Source organism: Lepisosteus platostomus, chromosome 6 (genome assembly GCF_059453375.1).
Source record: "Lepisosteus platostomus isolate fLepPlt1 chromosome 6, fLepPlt1.hap1, whole genome shotgun sequence".
In the NCBI taxonomy this organism is placed as follows: Eukaryota; Metazoa; Chordata; class Actinopteri; order Semionotiformes; family Lepisosteidae; genus Lepisosteus; species Lepisosteus platostomus.
In genome coordinates, this window is record NC_142616.1 from 30,027,876 (window position 1) to 30,043,718 (window position 15,843).

General features: G+C 39.8%; 1 protein-coding gene across 23 annotated transcripts in view; it reads left to right on the forward strand.

The window, feature by feature from the left end:
* The first annotated feature begins 1,627 nt into the window (after window positions 1-1,627).
* tacc2 (transforming, acidic coiled-coil containing protein 2) overlaps window positions 1,628-15,843 on the forward strand; it is a 73,022-nt gene continuing 58,806 nt past the window's right edge. For 10 of the 23 annotated variants that reach the window (XM_088635261.1, XM_088635265.1, XM_088635269.1 and 7 more), the window contains exons 1-5: window positions 1,629-1,891; window positions 7,517-7,636; window positions 8,738-8,800; window positions 12,537-12,766; window positions 15,402-15,548. In XM_088635261.1, the coding sequence (XP_088491387.1) occupies window positions 7,604-7,636; window positions 8,738-8,800; window positions 12,537-12,766; window positions 15,402-15,548 (473 nt within the window). In that variant the 5' untranslated portion in view covers window positions 1,629-1,891; window positions 7,517-7,603. Of the gene's footprint in view, window positions 1,892-7,516; window positions 7,637-8,737; window positions 8,801-10,203; window positions 10,349-10,408; window positions 10,607-12,536; window positions 12,767-15,401; window positions 15,549-15,843 lie in introns of those variants that run through there. The other 13 variants (XM_088635271.1, XM_088635277.1, XM_088635276.1 and 10 more) reach the window with 10 other exon arrangements.

Below are 15,843 nucleotides of genomic sequence, written 5' to 3' on the forward strand. Positions count from 1 at the left end.
CTGTGTGCACATAAATTGGCTTTGTGATTACTGGCTCATAATAATGGCCTCACATCAGTCTTATCTCATCATGAGGTGCTTCACTCAGCCATGTCGTATGGAAGTGCAGTCATGCGGGGAAGAGCCTTTCTTTTTTATTGTAGTTCAGTCTTATGTAACAGCATTTCAACAAGTATGTTAGAGGCAGTAAGTGGGATACAGTGCTCATATATGTAACTGGTGCTGTGTTGCAGTAGTGACAAGCTATTAGTCACCCATCTGTGATATTATGGTCGATTTGTAATGCTGCATGTGGTACAGAATATTCCCAAATATCGTTTGGTTACATCTAAGGAAGAAGGATGGAGCATGTTAAACAAACCAGCTGTGCTGTTGTTTATAACCAGGTAAAGAACTGCAAGGGGCAGCATGTCTTTCAGTGCTTCCACTATGTCTAATTTCCGTTGTTGTCACAGGCTGTGAGAGCTGCAGGGGCTGGAATTTGTGAAAAAGTTCGCAGTACCAGGTATGTGAAATTGAAAATTGGGTCTGCAGTACCCATATTTGATGGTAAAAGAGCTAATGAAGATTTTTATGAAGGCACTAAATTGCTCAAAGTCTTTGAGTAAGCGATAAAAATCAAACTATTTCAAGGAAATATGAACCTGGCGGGCGTGTCAAATAGTTTCCTTAATCAGTGAGAAAGTAAATCAAGGTTTACTGGATAGAGCTGGCGAATAGGTACTGCCAGAGAATGTTTCTTTTAAGCTTCTGTATAAAAGAGCTTGCACTGTGTCATCACATAACAAACATCACTGACTGTTTTTGTTGCTTCTGACACTCACTGGTTCTTTGAGAATATAAAATATTTACCTGGTAAGTCTGCTGTCTGCTGCAGTTTGCTATCTTTATTAATTACTACCTGTATTATATATCCGTTAAAATTCATGGCTTCTATTTAACTAGTTGTGTGGCACTGAAGGTTTGTTTTCATTTCCATTCCACATTTGTGCTATGCCAGGGGATTGGAGTCAGAAGGGAAGCCCAGTGTGTGCATTGCTGTGCTGTTTCCGTGGTCCTGAGGCTCATGAGAAGGCTCTGAATGGGTCCTTGTGCTGCTTAGGGCTGTAGTTAAGGCGCCAGACCAGCAGTATGTGCTGATGAATGAGAGGAGGCTGTTCGGCCCATCTAGGTCATTTGGTTGCTGGTGACAAATTGATCTGAGGCCATCATGCAGTACAGGTTTGCCACATAACCTTTCGATAAAAGAAGCCATGTTATCTGTATTTTCCTTACACCTTTGCGAAACATTTGGTTTGCTGATGTGGTTGTCTTTGGCATTCATCTTTGCTGTACTGCTTAGTGAACATCTTGTATTGGTTGATTTGGCTCTCCAGGTTTCATCAGATTGTAGACCAGGCTCATGCCAGTTTTGCAACAGCCAATTACTGCATCTGAATTACAAGAAAAGGAAAATCAGAAATGAATAAGTTAAGGTAATCTATTAACACTGCAGTGGGGCAGTGGGGCTGCTGTGCCCTTTGCTGCAGCAGGCCTGTTTTCCTGGCCCTGCCAGTTTGTTTACAGGGTTACCTAGAGCCTGTCAGCTCCAGCTGACTCCCAGCTATTCTGATCTGCCAAGGAAGTATTCCCACACAGTTTGACGCCATCCACCATGGCGGCCCCGACTTGAGTTCCCTGCCCCTCGCAGCCCCTCACGGAGGCTGCTGCACATTTATAGAACACCTTTCCTTCGTGCTATTCTCAGAGGAAAAGGACAGCACCCAGAATAAACATCATAATTGTAATCACACAAGCAGGAGTATTAACTGGACAGCTGTACCCTGAAGAGCAGTTCTGGAAGCAGGGAGAGCTAACTTTTCTCTACTAGTGCGATGTGCATCAGCAATTGGTGAGTGGATACCTTTTGGTGACTCGTTATGTAGCTGTTGAGCATTTTAATCTAGCTTAAACTGGTCGAATCCTTGAAATACACATGATGTTGGGTGATTATTTCGATTGTGGTTTGCCTCGTAACATTTTAATCAAAGGAGACCTTTCCTGCGACTGCAGTGATATGCTGTTAGTAGCCACACAGGGGCCCAGTGTCCCAGTAGTGGTCAGCAAACCCTGGTGAGGTACAGGTGTTTTAAATCCCCATGTGCCCATCCTTCAGTGTGACAGGTGCAGTTGACATGGACCCATGTCTAACTGTACCTGATTCCCACAGAGGTTTAAGAGTGGCTCGGATAGACTTCCAAAGTCTAAGCAGTGATACAGAAAGAGAAGAAAGAATTCCAGTTTTTGAAATCAACAGGGATTCAGATCCCACTTCTTGCTGTCAGGAAAGGACTTGAAAATATTAGTATTCAAAACAGTTTATATTGGTACCCATTTATACTGCTGTGTTTCCTGAAGCAGTTTTAGGTAAGTATCTTGGTCAAAGCAGCTCATTCACTTCACTCGTGTTCAAGTATTAAATTATTTTATTGATTCAATTTATACTGTAGTTCTAGTGCATTTGAAGGTCATTCTGTTGTAAAACCTCCACACAGGCAGTCTAGTTGACATCCGAGCTGTGTCCAACCTAGGACAGGGAAACATTATAATCTATTGTCCAATGTTTTGTGCATTTCATTTTGTTTTGTTTTTTGTCATTTTATGTTAGGACAGGGAGCTGAGGTACCGCTCACTCAAGATTCAGCTCAGTGATCAGTACTTTGAATACTTCTGATATGGACGTTACCAGAGACTGGCATATCTCATTCTCCGAAGGAATTTAACAGCAGTTCTGATTAAGTTTTTAACGTTTAACATTAAAACTTTTCTATTTTAAAAAAATATTGATAAGTTAGAGTAAACAGTTTTAGATTTTAAGTTCAACACCAGTATTGATAGTTGCTATAATACTATAATTGATAGTATTCATATTATTATACACTATTCATATTAGTATGTAATTCATACAGTAAAAACTATCAAATATATTTATATAAAAAGTAAATATAAATATGTAGCAATATTACATGAATGCCTTATTTTCCAAACGAAAACATAATACAAATGACTAAGTAAGGTCTGACATCGCAACTGGTACTGCAGTGATGAATTGGAAATCTATTTTTAAACATTTCATATTGAGGTCAGTGGATCTATCTCGCTGTTACATACTTAAACCAATATGTCACCAGCCAATGCTGTCACATGAAAAATAAACACGCCATCAAAAGGTCTTTATTTCTAGCCTGTTTAATGGGTAAGACAGCAGTGATGGAAGCCTTTAGAAATCACCAACATTTATTTCCATTTTGTTAGTTCCCTTGCATTGATTTCAAAGAGCTGTGAACAACATAACAGCTCTGCCTGAACCCATGGTTGGTGGTGACAGAGAAATCCCTGGAGGATGGTACTGACAGTCTGAACAATGTGCCAAGCCACTGCTGTTAAAGAGGTCTCTCTAAAAGCTTTTAATGGCATTCTAGGAAGAATGCCCTATGGAGCAATGCCACTCCAACCAAATTCCCTCCACTGTACATGTTCGTTCAAGTGCAGTTCCAGATTCTTCAATTTCAGTTTTTTTCAATCAAATAAGTCAATTCTACGTCCACTCATGTACAGTATACTGTATATCTAATTCCCTGTCAATTTTAAATCTGGAATTTCAGTTGTCCCTCCTGTCCAATGAAATAGTTTTTTTCATTAAACGAATAGGGATGCTCACAACAATCATTTACATGTGCACACCTCAGAAAACACAAAATGAAGTGCACAAAACATTGGACTGTAATTATAATGTCTCAAAAAAGAACCAAGTCTTGGATTATCTTATTGGTTATAATTAAGGATAAACACACCAAAAAAATGAAATTCTAACTTTTTTAATCTAAAATGTAGACATTCATTATCTATATTCTAATGTAATAAAATCGGAGAAACTGTATGACAATGTAACTAGCTTTCATTCACACCGAGAGGACTGTCTTCATGTTTGCATATTATACCAGTTTCCCTCTTTGTCACCTTTGCTGTGCTCTCAGTAATCAAAGACTGTAGATAAAATAGCAGAATAGTGTAGAAAGTCAGCCTTAGTTACAGGGCATATTTAAGTAGAATTTTAAGATATATTGAATATTCAAAATTTGTTGGGTATTCTATATATATTTATATATAATCATAAGTTACATTTTTAAAAGTAATGTTAAAGGTACTGTGGAACTTTACATAAAGACAACAATGTTTAATTTATAGGCCGAAGTTCAATGTCAAATAGCAATAACAAAATGGTGTTACTGCACACATCATCCAGAACAGGGTTAATCACGCAATTAGGGCTCTTTGTTACCCATCCAATCCAAATAAATAAAAAAAAATTGTAAATAAAATTAACTTTGTCAGTCAGCTCCCTCCGCAGCATGATGCCCTGGCATGTTTGCATGACCAAAAGATGTGTCTACACAGCAGGGTTGTACCATTCATGCCAGTGGAGTATTAATGAGAGATAGAAACACTGTAGCTGAGGCTTGTTTACATTGTCAGTAATCTGATCAGCTCAATATAAATAGTGCCAGACAGACCCTGTGACACTCTAGCCACTGCAATCTGTCAATCCAGTCAATCTGATTAGGCCTTCTGAAGGCCTGTCGGCTGGAGTACAGTCATACTCACACAAAAAGCAGACTTCTTAGCCCCCTTAGGAGCTAAAGAATTAATCCAGCATTATCTAGAGGCTGAGGATACTGGCAAGAATAGAGTGTCATGATAGGAATTGGTGTCCCCTTTTCAGGGTCTCTTCATATAAACTGCAGTGAAGTTTGAGAAAGTAGGAGCATGTCTTTGCAAATATAGACTGAGATCTATGATAGTTATCATGTCTGTCAGCAACCAGAGCTGTGCTAATCAATCTACCAATGGTGAGATAACAGCAGGTTAACATAACAACAGTAGGATAACACCATTGTTCTCCAACAGACTTCTGGGAAATGAAGTCCAGGTACAGTTTTCTAGGGAATGTAGTCCACACACCAGTTACCGGGTGTGTTTCACTTCACAACAGGTTCACACAAAGGTGTGACAGGTTTTATCTGTTTTGACACAAATAGGTCAGAGCAGTTATCAGTGTGGATCTCACCAAGTTAAATATTTTCATTTCAGTACCTTATCTGCCTAATAGCTGATAAATAGATAAAAGTAAATATATAAAACAACAGAATAGTGTAGAAAGTCAGTCTTAGTTACTGTGCAGATTTAAGTAGGATTTAAAGATATCTTGAATATTCAACATGTTGGGTATTTTATATATTTATATTTAATCATAAATTTAATTTTAAAAAGGACAATTACATGTACTTAACAAAAATACATGTAGTTAACAATAAATAGTTTTGTATTGCAGTTACAGTACATGTTCCAAATAGAAATATATGTGTAGCTAAATATAATAACCTTGCTTCATGCACAATTGTTGTAATGTAACTACACTGTAATTACATTGTAGATAATGTACCTATATCACGTGTTTCCCAATATTCTGATTTTGTGCCGTTTCTCTAAAGCATATAGATAGGAGCTAGCTAGGGGTTGAGGTCTGTCTTCAGGAAGTTCTAAGTTTCAGGGAGCTAATAAACTCCCCCAGTCACTTTTCACTCACACCCAATCTGACCAGCATGTGTAGAAACTTCTCTTCCTCCCTCCTATGCATCTCAGTTTATGACTGTGGTTTTTCTAATTTCTCAAGAGAGAGATTTCATCTGCCAAACATTTTGACCATACTGTAAAACGACACTGAGAAAAATTATCCTGCAAAGGAGTTCTTGTGTTTATGGCAACCAAAAGAAGACAAACTTCCTCTTTCCTACCACACTGCACACAGTCGGTCAGTCGGCTGCCAAATACAGTTAAATATATTAGCGCTGTTTATCAAAGTTTCATGGTGCACTGCCTCAAATAACATTATTTAACCAAAGGAAAAATAAACACAGAAAATAAAAATATGTGTTAGAACTAAAAAAAAAGGGTATGGAGTTAGTGTAATAAATAAAAAACACTTTAAATACAAAAATAAATCAAAGATCTCATCGGAAATATTTTAGCTATATCATATAAATGAATTTTAGAGTATCCTCCTAAGGAGCCTTCTGTATAAATGTAGGCAGAACATGTTCCTCTATGACTATTTTAAAGTCTTGTACTAATTTGACCCTTTTTATGACTGGTCCAGAAACCTACGAGCAGTCTGGGCCCAAGCAATAATTGGGTGGTTAATAACACTGTACACAGATACATCTATAAAATATTTGCAAAAAGGGATGCTTCTCCATTGAATAATCAAACTTTATCCCATCCCTTTATATAATATTTTCTCAGCTGAATAACAAAAATGGTTTTGCTGCAAAGGACCATTTATACACATGTAACTGCATAAATGTTTCAAACCAGTGGCTTGTAAAGATGAAATTGAGCAATAAAATATTTCATTATGGGAGCTTTAGACTTTACTTAGACCATGTGGTTTGAAAATGCATTCATTTAATTATAATGATGACTTTATTTTGGCAGGCTAAGTCTGCAATGTTATTGAAGTGGAACCCCAAGTCATTTAAAATTTGTGAACATACAGCTGTTGCGTTTTAATCTTTTAGTTTACCTTCTCTTCTTCATGTGTTGCTCATTTTGAGTTGTCATAAAATACGCTGGGATTATTTTTTAAAGCTCCTGACAGAGTTCAAAGCTGGTCTGTTTAGCATCAAAAGAGAGGCTGCTTTTTTTGGGAAAGGGAAAGGATTCCAGGCTGCTACATACGTACTGAACCCAGAGGACACGCTGACAATCATGCCTGGAATGAGGTTGAGGGCTAGCCTGAAATTTGATGTATCTGATAGACTCTACCTCCTCTCCCAGGCTGCTGGAGTACAGTACAAATCCTTTGTCCAACGTCCTCTCTAAACACTGCTGTTTTAATAGTATTTAATAGTCTTCCTAAGTGAAAGGCACATAAAAGGCTGCACCTTGAATCCATAGCCAAGACCTAAGCAACCTACCCCTTCCCAATTGATTCCACTGCAGTACTGTTATGCAGCCATTACTGTAGTTTCATATTCATCTCTAGAGTAGTTGAGGTAAGTTTGGTTGCTATTTTCTAAGCTATGTCTATGAACTCCATGTGTCTTGGTTTTTGGTTTTGGACACTAGAACTTTACACAGTCATCTAGAAGTGGTCTGTCTAGGGAAGTTTTAGCAGAACCTCTTGTGGCTTGTACTGTTGGTTGCAGAAAAAGCTGTGTTGTTCAGAGCTGGCAAGGGAGAGAGAGCCTGTCTCCTGCACTGAGACCAATTCCTTATTGGGAAACATCTTTCTGCTCTGCCTGGGAAGCACAGTCAAACAGAGCATTGGAAAAACCGTTACGTTCTGCAACCTCAATCTGAACTCATGACAACTGCTCTGAACTGTTCCACCTTCTGTATGTATTTAAAATCTATGCATTTTTTTCTGAGCACTTTGCTATTGTTTTTAAAACCACTTGTAATTTTGTCTTCCCAGTTCTACTTGTTAAACGCGATCATTTCTTACAGTCTTGTGGTATAAGTTGACAAGTTGTGCGTGTCACTGGGCTCCAGCCCTGACAGGATGGGGAATGAGAGCAGCGCAGAGGAGAGGCGGGTAGGTGTCTCCTGGAATCTCCCTTCGCAATCAAGAAGTGCATGAGCTTGCAGATACTGTAGGTGACCCTTTAAACAGGTCGCTTTAGCTCAGTTAACTCAGCGCTGCTAACAAGCACAACATGCATGAGACTACTAACAGCTGCATAATCTAATAAACTACAGGAAAACCTGATCTTAGTCTAAGAAGATGTTTGATACTATTTAAAACAAACTCTTCAGCGTTTATGCATTGCTGGCTATGGGAGTCTGGATTAGAATATACAATATTTAAAGATTGTGAAACACTGAACCTCGATCTTTATCCAACCTTGGACATATTACAGGTTGAAATAGGTAAGTAAAAAGTAGTGTTGGTACTGTACATTCTACAAACAGTCCCGTTGTTAAAAGTGGAAATTTTGTTATGGATCAGATAAGAATCTGACAATGCTTCAGAAAGTTCAGTTTTTGTTTCTTTTCTACAAATATTTATTTTACTCAGCTGTCGTCACAACCATTGCTTGCATTGTATAAATAACCATTTTCCATTTCCATGGTACAAAGTAAAAATGCCTCCTCCATTGACTGTATTTTTTATAAGTTTAATTTTTTCCATTGATGTCCTATAGTTTTATTTTTTGTGACATAGTCATCTGTAAAGACAATTAAAACTCCTTATACTGTACATTCCAAAGTATCTTCACATTTAAACCGTGGAATATCAGTTTTCTTGTTCTGTGAACATAGGAAATGCAAATTAAAATACTATAACTAGTCTCAGGACCCTTTAAGGAGGGAGTTAAGTGGGTAATTTGTGGGCAGATCTGTGTCTTTAGGTATTTTTCAGGTGAGCAGCTGATCAAGAGGAAAAAAATAGGAAGAAATTCCATGGAAGTCACCAGCTGCCTGAGTAATGAATTCCTTTCCTCCTCTGGCAGTTGTTCTGCAACATACAATCCTGGACTATTTTAATCAGATTTTTTTTTGTACTTAGCTGTTTTTAATGTTACAAAAAATGTAAATGTTGAGTATTTGTCACAGCATTTTTTACCACTGCATCCTTCTACAGTCACAGGCAGAACTCCCATTCCGTCGTGTTAATTTGTGCCTTTTCTTTTAGTCAGAAGGTGCGAACACAGAAACAGTGGTTTTATTTCCCCCTAATGAGGACTTGGAGGGGAAGGTATTGTACAGCTATTGTGAGGCTGTGGCTTTGTGCATGGCTAGGGACTGTGGAACCTGGCTTTCTGTTAACCCACACAGCGTTTAATTTGAGGCTGACGTCTCCATCAAGTCCCTTATTTGTTTCTAATTATTTTCACTCAAATGCTGTGCTGGTTGTGTTTGCCATTCCTGGACGTTCTGAAAATCCGTTTTCACGATGTCATGTACTGTATATGCTGCCAAAATACTAAAAAATTCTAGGGCATCGTTAAGTACATTATAAAATGTATTTAAAGTTTCTGAAGCTGGGGTTTGACCCATTTTCTTTGCTGATACAGCCTATGGTACAGACTTTAAAGACCTTAAAGACCCTTGAACTAATTAGAAACTTTCTATTCACTGGAAGAACAAGCTGAGAGATTAGAAAAATAATTTGAGGCTTTGTCTCTTTGTTCATGTTTGATGTGTAATAGAAAAACACCTCTCTTTGTCCAGCTGTCAAAGAGTTCCACCAGGGTTCCCTGATAACCCCCTCTCCCTCTGTTTTGTGGAACTCAGCCCTGTTTTTTCCCTCTTTTGCTACACAGAGAGTGGCATGCAGTGTGCTGGGTTGTGGCTGGGGGTTTGGGTTATTTCCATCATCTTTGGCATCTACCCTTTGATCACATGACTTTTGTTAGAATCATCTTCTTGGGAACACCCTTTATTTTAGCTGGCCTTGCTGCCTTATTTACAAAGGTCACACCTCAGCCCAGAGAAATGTTAGAGAGGGTGTTGTTGCTTGCTTAAATTTTAGGATTTACGTTAATTAAAAAACTCAGATGGCTAGTAGTACATACAGTTGCAGTGCAATGTGGGTTGGGACGAGGGTGAAGCAGAGATTCCCATCTCCCTGATCCATCCCCTCCAAGCCAAGCTGCCAATGCTTATTTTCTCTATACTTGCTCTGGAAAGGAGGGGTGTCCTGAAAAATGCAGATGCTGCCAGGAAAGTCTTGGTTTTCACACATGCCTTCTGCACATTCACAATATTGTAAAAGAATTAATAATGTTGAACCAAACAAGTCTTTATCTTCTAAATAGGCTAAGTTTTGATTACTGTATTTTGTTTTTCTGTGTATTGATGTTAACTCTGTGGATATCTCTATGTTGTTCCTGACTAACTGAGAAGCAAATGAGAGAGGATAGGGAGGGAACGCTTTTGCAGTCATATCATACTGTGTGCGGCAGGGAGCTGGGTTATAGGGCTGCATAGAGTTGGTGTGTGTGTGTGTGAGGCAAGCAGCGTCTCTGTGTCATGAAAATGCAGACCTCCACGCTCAGCTGTGTTTGACCAGGTTGGCAATCCCGTCTGAAACCTGATCCCTAGACGCTATGGGGATGACCTTTGGCCTAATTCCCAGAATTCACCTGCAATGGGATTGTAGTGTAGCCGTTTCTTGGTGCAGGAAGTGGCTGAGCTCCAGAGTGTGGCAGTGAGAGAGGGAAAGAGAGACAAGCAACTCTCTGAAGAGTTTGCGGAGAAGTTACAGTACCGTATTTGCTGGCTCACTCACTTGGCAGTGAAGGTAAGGCCATTTCAAAAGGCTAAGCCTGAGCCCAGGCTTCAATTCCAGCTACACAAATATTTCATCTCTGAAATGAGAGTATGGGGGCTGTATCAATATTCCAGGAAAGTAACAGAATATGCTAGGGCATGTTGTAACTGCCAGTTAAAATGACCTAACTCAATCTGCTGCAGCGCTGATTTCCTTCTGGGTAGGTTGTGGAGCTACTGATTGTTTTTGGAAGGTCTTGTTTTTTCAGGATCCTTTAACTAAACCTAGGTAAGTCTGCAAAGTTTTTTTCACAGCACAGACTCCTTATTCTGGCCAGCTAGAGTTTTCCACAGAGTAGGTAACAGCTGCCTTTCTCGCTGTATCCTAACACAGTGACTGCTGTAGCTAGGGATGGACAGCTGTAAGCAGACAGAATAGTTTAGGTCTGGCTGCAAAGGGCATGGGGAGTCTGCTTAATTAGCTGTATGTTTAGAGGAGATGACTGGTAATAGATGGTGAGGTGACAGTAATTATAATGCATGCAAATTGGAAGCTTTCACTGTTGATTTCATGGTATACTTTGGATTTTGTGTAACCATGTCTTTTTTCTGATTTTAATCTGAAGTATTCACCTACTATGAGAGACTTTTTAAACCCTGTTTTTACGTGAAGGTTCTTATCATAATTTAATCTCCTGTAATGACCTATTTAATTTATTTATATTCCAACGAAGTAAATCACTTCAGGCCAGGGTTTCTCTGGGTGGTCATGTTGCCTTTTCTCATTAGTTCAAAAACTTTGAATGCAGTCATGTCTTTGATTTCTAGGAAGCCTGCAAATACAATATAGTGGTCATGAGACGTTAAAAGCAAGAGAGTATCTGCTGTGGTGACATTTTAGAATGCGTCTGTTGATCTTTTTATTCTAATCCAGGGTAGTTATCGGCAATATTTTTAGAAAGCAGATGGAAGTGATGGAACTTGAAATTATTCAGTAACCTCTGACAGAGGTTTTCTGGAATTGAGAGGTAGCCAACAGAGTCTTGGTGTATTACAGGCCAAGGGGGAGTGCAAATGTCTATTTAAAGTCAGACACACCAGCACCTATTCTGTGACAGTCAGCTTGCATTGATTGTCAGAATTTAGAGCCGGAGTAGTTCAGACAAAGATAATATAACCACAAGGGTATTATTCCAAGACATGTACCAAGAAGGTTGAGGATTCAACCACAGGTCTGATAACATGTAATGATTAATATAGATTCCTCTTCTTCGTTCACCTTTCGGTTCATGTTAAGTAATCCCCAAGAGAGCTTTGCACACTTACTTCCAAGATAAGGTGGATTTGTATCATGTATCGGTAGATGTTCCCCTCATTCCCTTCTCTACAGGACTGCAACACAGACAGCTAAACCAGAAGCACAAGCTTTCATGACTCACATAGGCAGAACACAGAGAGACAGTTTTAACAGTGGCCTATTTTCTGACAGCTTAGATGAAACATAACACCACAGCCTGTTTAATGGAGGAATACAGACTCTGTGTTTTGTTTGTTCTGCCATAATGTATCTGCATAGTTATAACTCAGTACCCTGTTTGTTTTGTATGCATCCAGGCATGGTTTTGTATTGTCCGCCTGTATTTAGGCTTTTTAATAAGTGTCATTTTTATTTATGATTTTATGTCACTGCCCTGCAGTGTTGACAGAGTATCCAATGTTTCATGGCAAATGCTTAATGGCACTGGGACACCCTAAGTGCGCTGATGTCATTCAGTTGTAATCTGAGATGAAACAGTAAAGTCTGTCCATTCATTTGCAAGACTTTGTTTTCAGGTTTTAAACAGGAACAGACCAGATCTCTGTCGCTCAGTCAGTGATCGGTTTAGATACATGAATAGTGCAATTCATTTGAAAAGCACTAGGTTTCATCAATATGAGTTTTAGTCCTGCACCTCATTTTGTTGCTATCTGGAGGAAAATGATGTGAAAGACTGATGGACTCTGGCATATTGAAGTACCTTGGTACTGCAGTCCCCAAAAGTGCCAACTTAGTGGGATTTAATTGCTCTGTGCTGATAGTCTGTCTTGAACACGGCAGTTTGCCATATCTTGAAAATAACATTTAAATTCCAGATATTTACTCACAGTCCAGCTACAGACTGGATCACTGGATGTAGACCACCCTCTGACTGCAATGCTTGTGTTGTCTCATTGCTCAGGTCAACCCCAACCCTCATGTCCAGAGTGAGAGTGATAGTGTTATAGAGCAGAGAGGGACAGAAGACAACAGGGGGAGCCAAGTTGGATCTCCCCCCACACAGCTGGGACACGAGGCACAGGATATCCCACAGATCAGCGAGGCGGAGAGGACCCCGGTTTCGGCAGACTCACTCCTCCTTGCGACAGAGCAGCGCACTGAACTCTACTGGGACAGCACACAGCCTGTGAGGTAGGACACTAGTCTGTAATTTCTCTCAGGACTCCTTCTGCCTGTTTGGTTTTATGCTGAGTGTGTTTCATTACTCATTTATGAGCGTTTTCCAGAATTATATATGAATTTCACTTGATTTCTTAGTTTCCTGATCTGCGATGGTCTCTAAATATTATTTTGTTTATTTATTATGTCATAATTCGTTTGCTTTATAAACACATTTTTTAATTAACTGTGTAAAGTAAGATTGCCTGTTACATTTTTACTTATAATTGAATCACATGTTGAATTGCCTTTCGCTGCAGTTCATATACATGGTTATTCAGCAAGCTGTACTACTGGACTGTGAAATACATCAGCAGTCATGAATCACAGATGAGTTTAGTTCACTATAGGAGAGGAATAAGATCTGCTTACCTAATGCATTAGGATAGCAAGATAGTTTCTGCATAAGAGAAAAAGGACTTAATAATATCATGTTAAGAATGAGAGATCCACTAAAACATAGTGCCCTTTCATGTAGGTTTCCCAAAGACTTCACATTTTGCAAAAGAAAGAATGTATTTCATTAATGTTTTAGATTGCGATTAAATAGTGGGTGGGTAAGGCTTTTCATTCATAACTGAGGAGTTGTGGGTTTAAGTCCCTGCTGCAGACACTTCTGTACCATTGAGCGACTTGCTCCAGTCCTACCAGGTGTATAAATGAGGATTAGGATTGATGGGGGCTAATCCCTCTGATGGGCTGGCGTCCCATCCAGGAAGGATAACATGCTCTGTAGACCGCTTACAGAAACCGCTATTACAGAAACCAGGACGAGATCTGGCCCATTGAGCCGCTGAAGCACTGGTTTACCTTTACCTTTCAGTAAAATCCAGTAGAGCTAAGCCACTATTTACCTTCAGGCTGGCAAGAATTATATTTATTTGGCAGCTTTCAGATATCACTAATGTATTAACAAATTGTAAAGCTGAATGTTCTCAGAGGACTGGTCCCTGAAATGCTGTCTGTCCCAGGAAGTGCAGCAGCAGTATTATGGTAGAACAATTCTCCTGAGAGGGAGCTTTGTGCAGGCTCTCAGCAGTTTGAACACTGTAGAAAAATTAATAACACTAGCAATAACTAGAAGACTCCACGAAGCAACAAAAATAGAAGAAAAATAATGATAGCCCCATTTTGATACTGTAGTGAGCTAACCACACACCTGAGCCTGATAATAAAGTATGATATTGAGGAGCTCTCACTAACCGACTGCAGCCCTGGAGTTGAGACCTACTGCACTGGTCACATGAGGGGGAGTGGCTAGGACGTCTCTCATGACCAGGTTTCTTAAAAAGCAAAAAGAAAGTGCTTTAATTGACAAGCCATTCAACTTGCCATTGTTTGCTGACAATGTAGACAAAACCTTTGGTTGCAAAAAACATGTCCTTTTATGTCTCCTGTTTACTTTATCAACAAGCACTGAACTTTTTCTTTCTTTCATTACTCCTCATTACATTCTGCACAGAAATAATTTATCTCATAAAGAAAAAGCCTGATGACTTTACTGACTCTTCTGTAATTCTGTCTCTTGTGTAATTCAGTCAAGTAAGAACTCAAACAATGAGGCCAAAATTTTGCTGAAACCTAAATTAAAAGATTGTTTTTCATACCACATTCAAAGTGAAATTTCCGTAATAAAGACCAGTCCTTAATCTTTTCCCATGAAGAGACTCAGTTTATCCCCAAGGAACTTTCCAATTTTTGGGGGGGAGAGAGGAGGGAAGGTCAAACTTCTTGCATTAAGGCCAAGCCTGCCTTCATGGGACACTGATGTCAGACAGGGACTTTCTCATACTCTCAGTGGATTGGTATGAGGGTTGCACTTGGGGAAACAAAACAGTTGACGCCTTTGAATTTACTTCTACACTAAGACAGCTCGGTTTAGGTTTTTTTCCAGTTGATCCCTGACCTGATGTTGCTGAGGGATTGGAATATGTCTGTGTTTGAACTCTCTGTCCTGCCCTGGCTTTTTTCTTGATGTGCAGAGATTTGCACTCAGCTCAGCTGCCACACAATGCTAAGACACAGCATAGTCCATCTCTTTACATTAATACTGCTCTAGGTCTTGCTCTTACTGATCTATTGAACATTAAGACATTATGTTCCACTGGGTGTTGCGGTGGTTCTGTGGCTAAGGATCTGCACCTGTGGCTGGAAGGTTGCCGGTTTGTATCCTGTGGCCGGCAGAGGAATCCTATTCTGTTGGGTCTCTGAGCAAGGCCCTTAACCCCAACCGCTCCAGGGGCGCTGTGTAAATGGCTGACCCTGTGCTCTGGCCCCAAGCTTCTCTCCCCGTCTGTGTGTCTCATGGAGAGCAACGTTGGGGTATGAGAAGAGACAAATTGTATATGGCCAATAAAGTGATCTTATCTTATTCACTTTACAAGAAACTAGTTGTTGCTGTAGCATAGTGAAGCATTTCACAGATCTTTATATTTTCATTTTATTGTTTGCCCCATCTCATTTCAAACTTTTTATGAACAAAATAGAAGTAAAGACTGAAAACGAAGTAATGAAATGAAACAGAAGTAAAGACACTTTAGGCTACAGAAGTGTGTAGTGTTACTGAGCTGAGGTCACTTTGTGAGTAACTGTTATGTGTGTGTGACAGTGCTGCAGCAGAGACAGGGTCAGTGGACAGTAGGGGGATGAAGAATGAGCCAGTGACAGCTGGCACACTCAGTGCTGCTAACCCCCTGCTGGCTGGGCTGCAGCAACATGAGGACTTGCGCCCTCCTGTGCTGGGGTTACAACAGAGGTACTGCAGTGTGGGAGAGTGCCCAGTGTATGTGTCTGAGTATGGGCAGATGGTTTGCAGTGTGTCTCTGATGCATGTGCAGCACAACTTGATGTTGTGAAACGCATTGTTTTTATGTAGCTCATTCAGAGATCATGATGGCTGTAACTGTAGTCCCAAATCATCACACCAGAAAAAAGGAATGAGGCATTCTCAGCAGTGGATATTCCTTCAGAGCTTTTTGCTTGTGGTTTTAACAGTGTGTTTGCTTGAGTTGTTTTCTGAGGCCTGTCATCTCCAGAGCCCATTCGTCCTG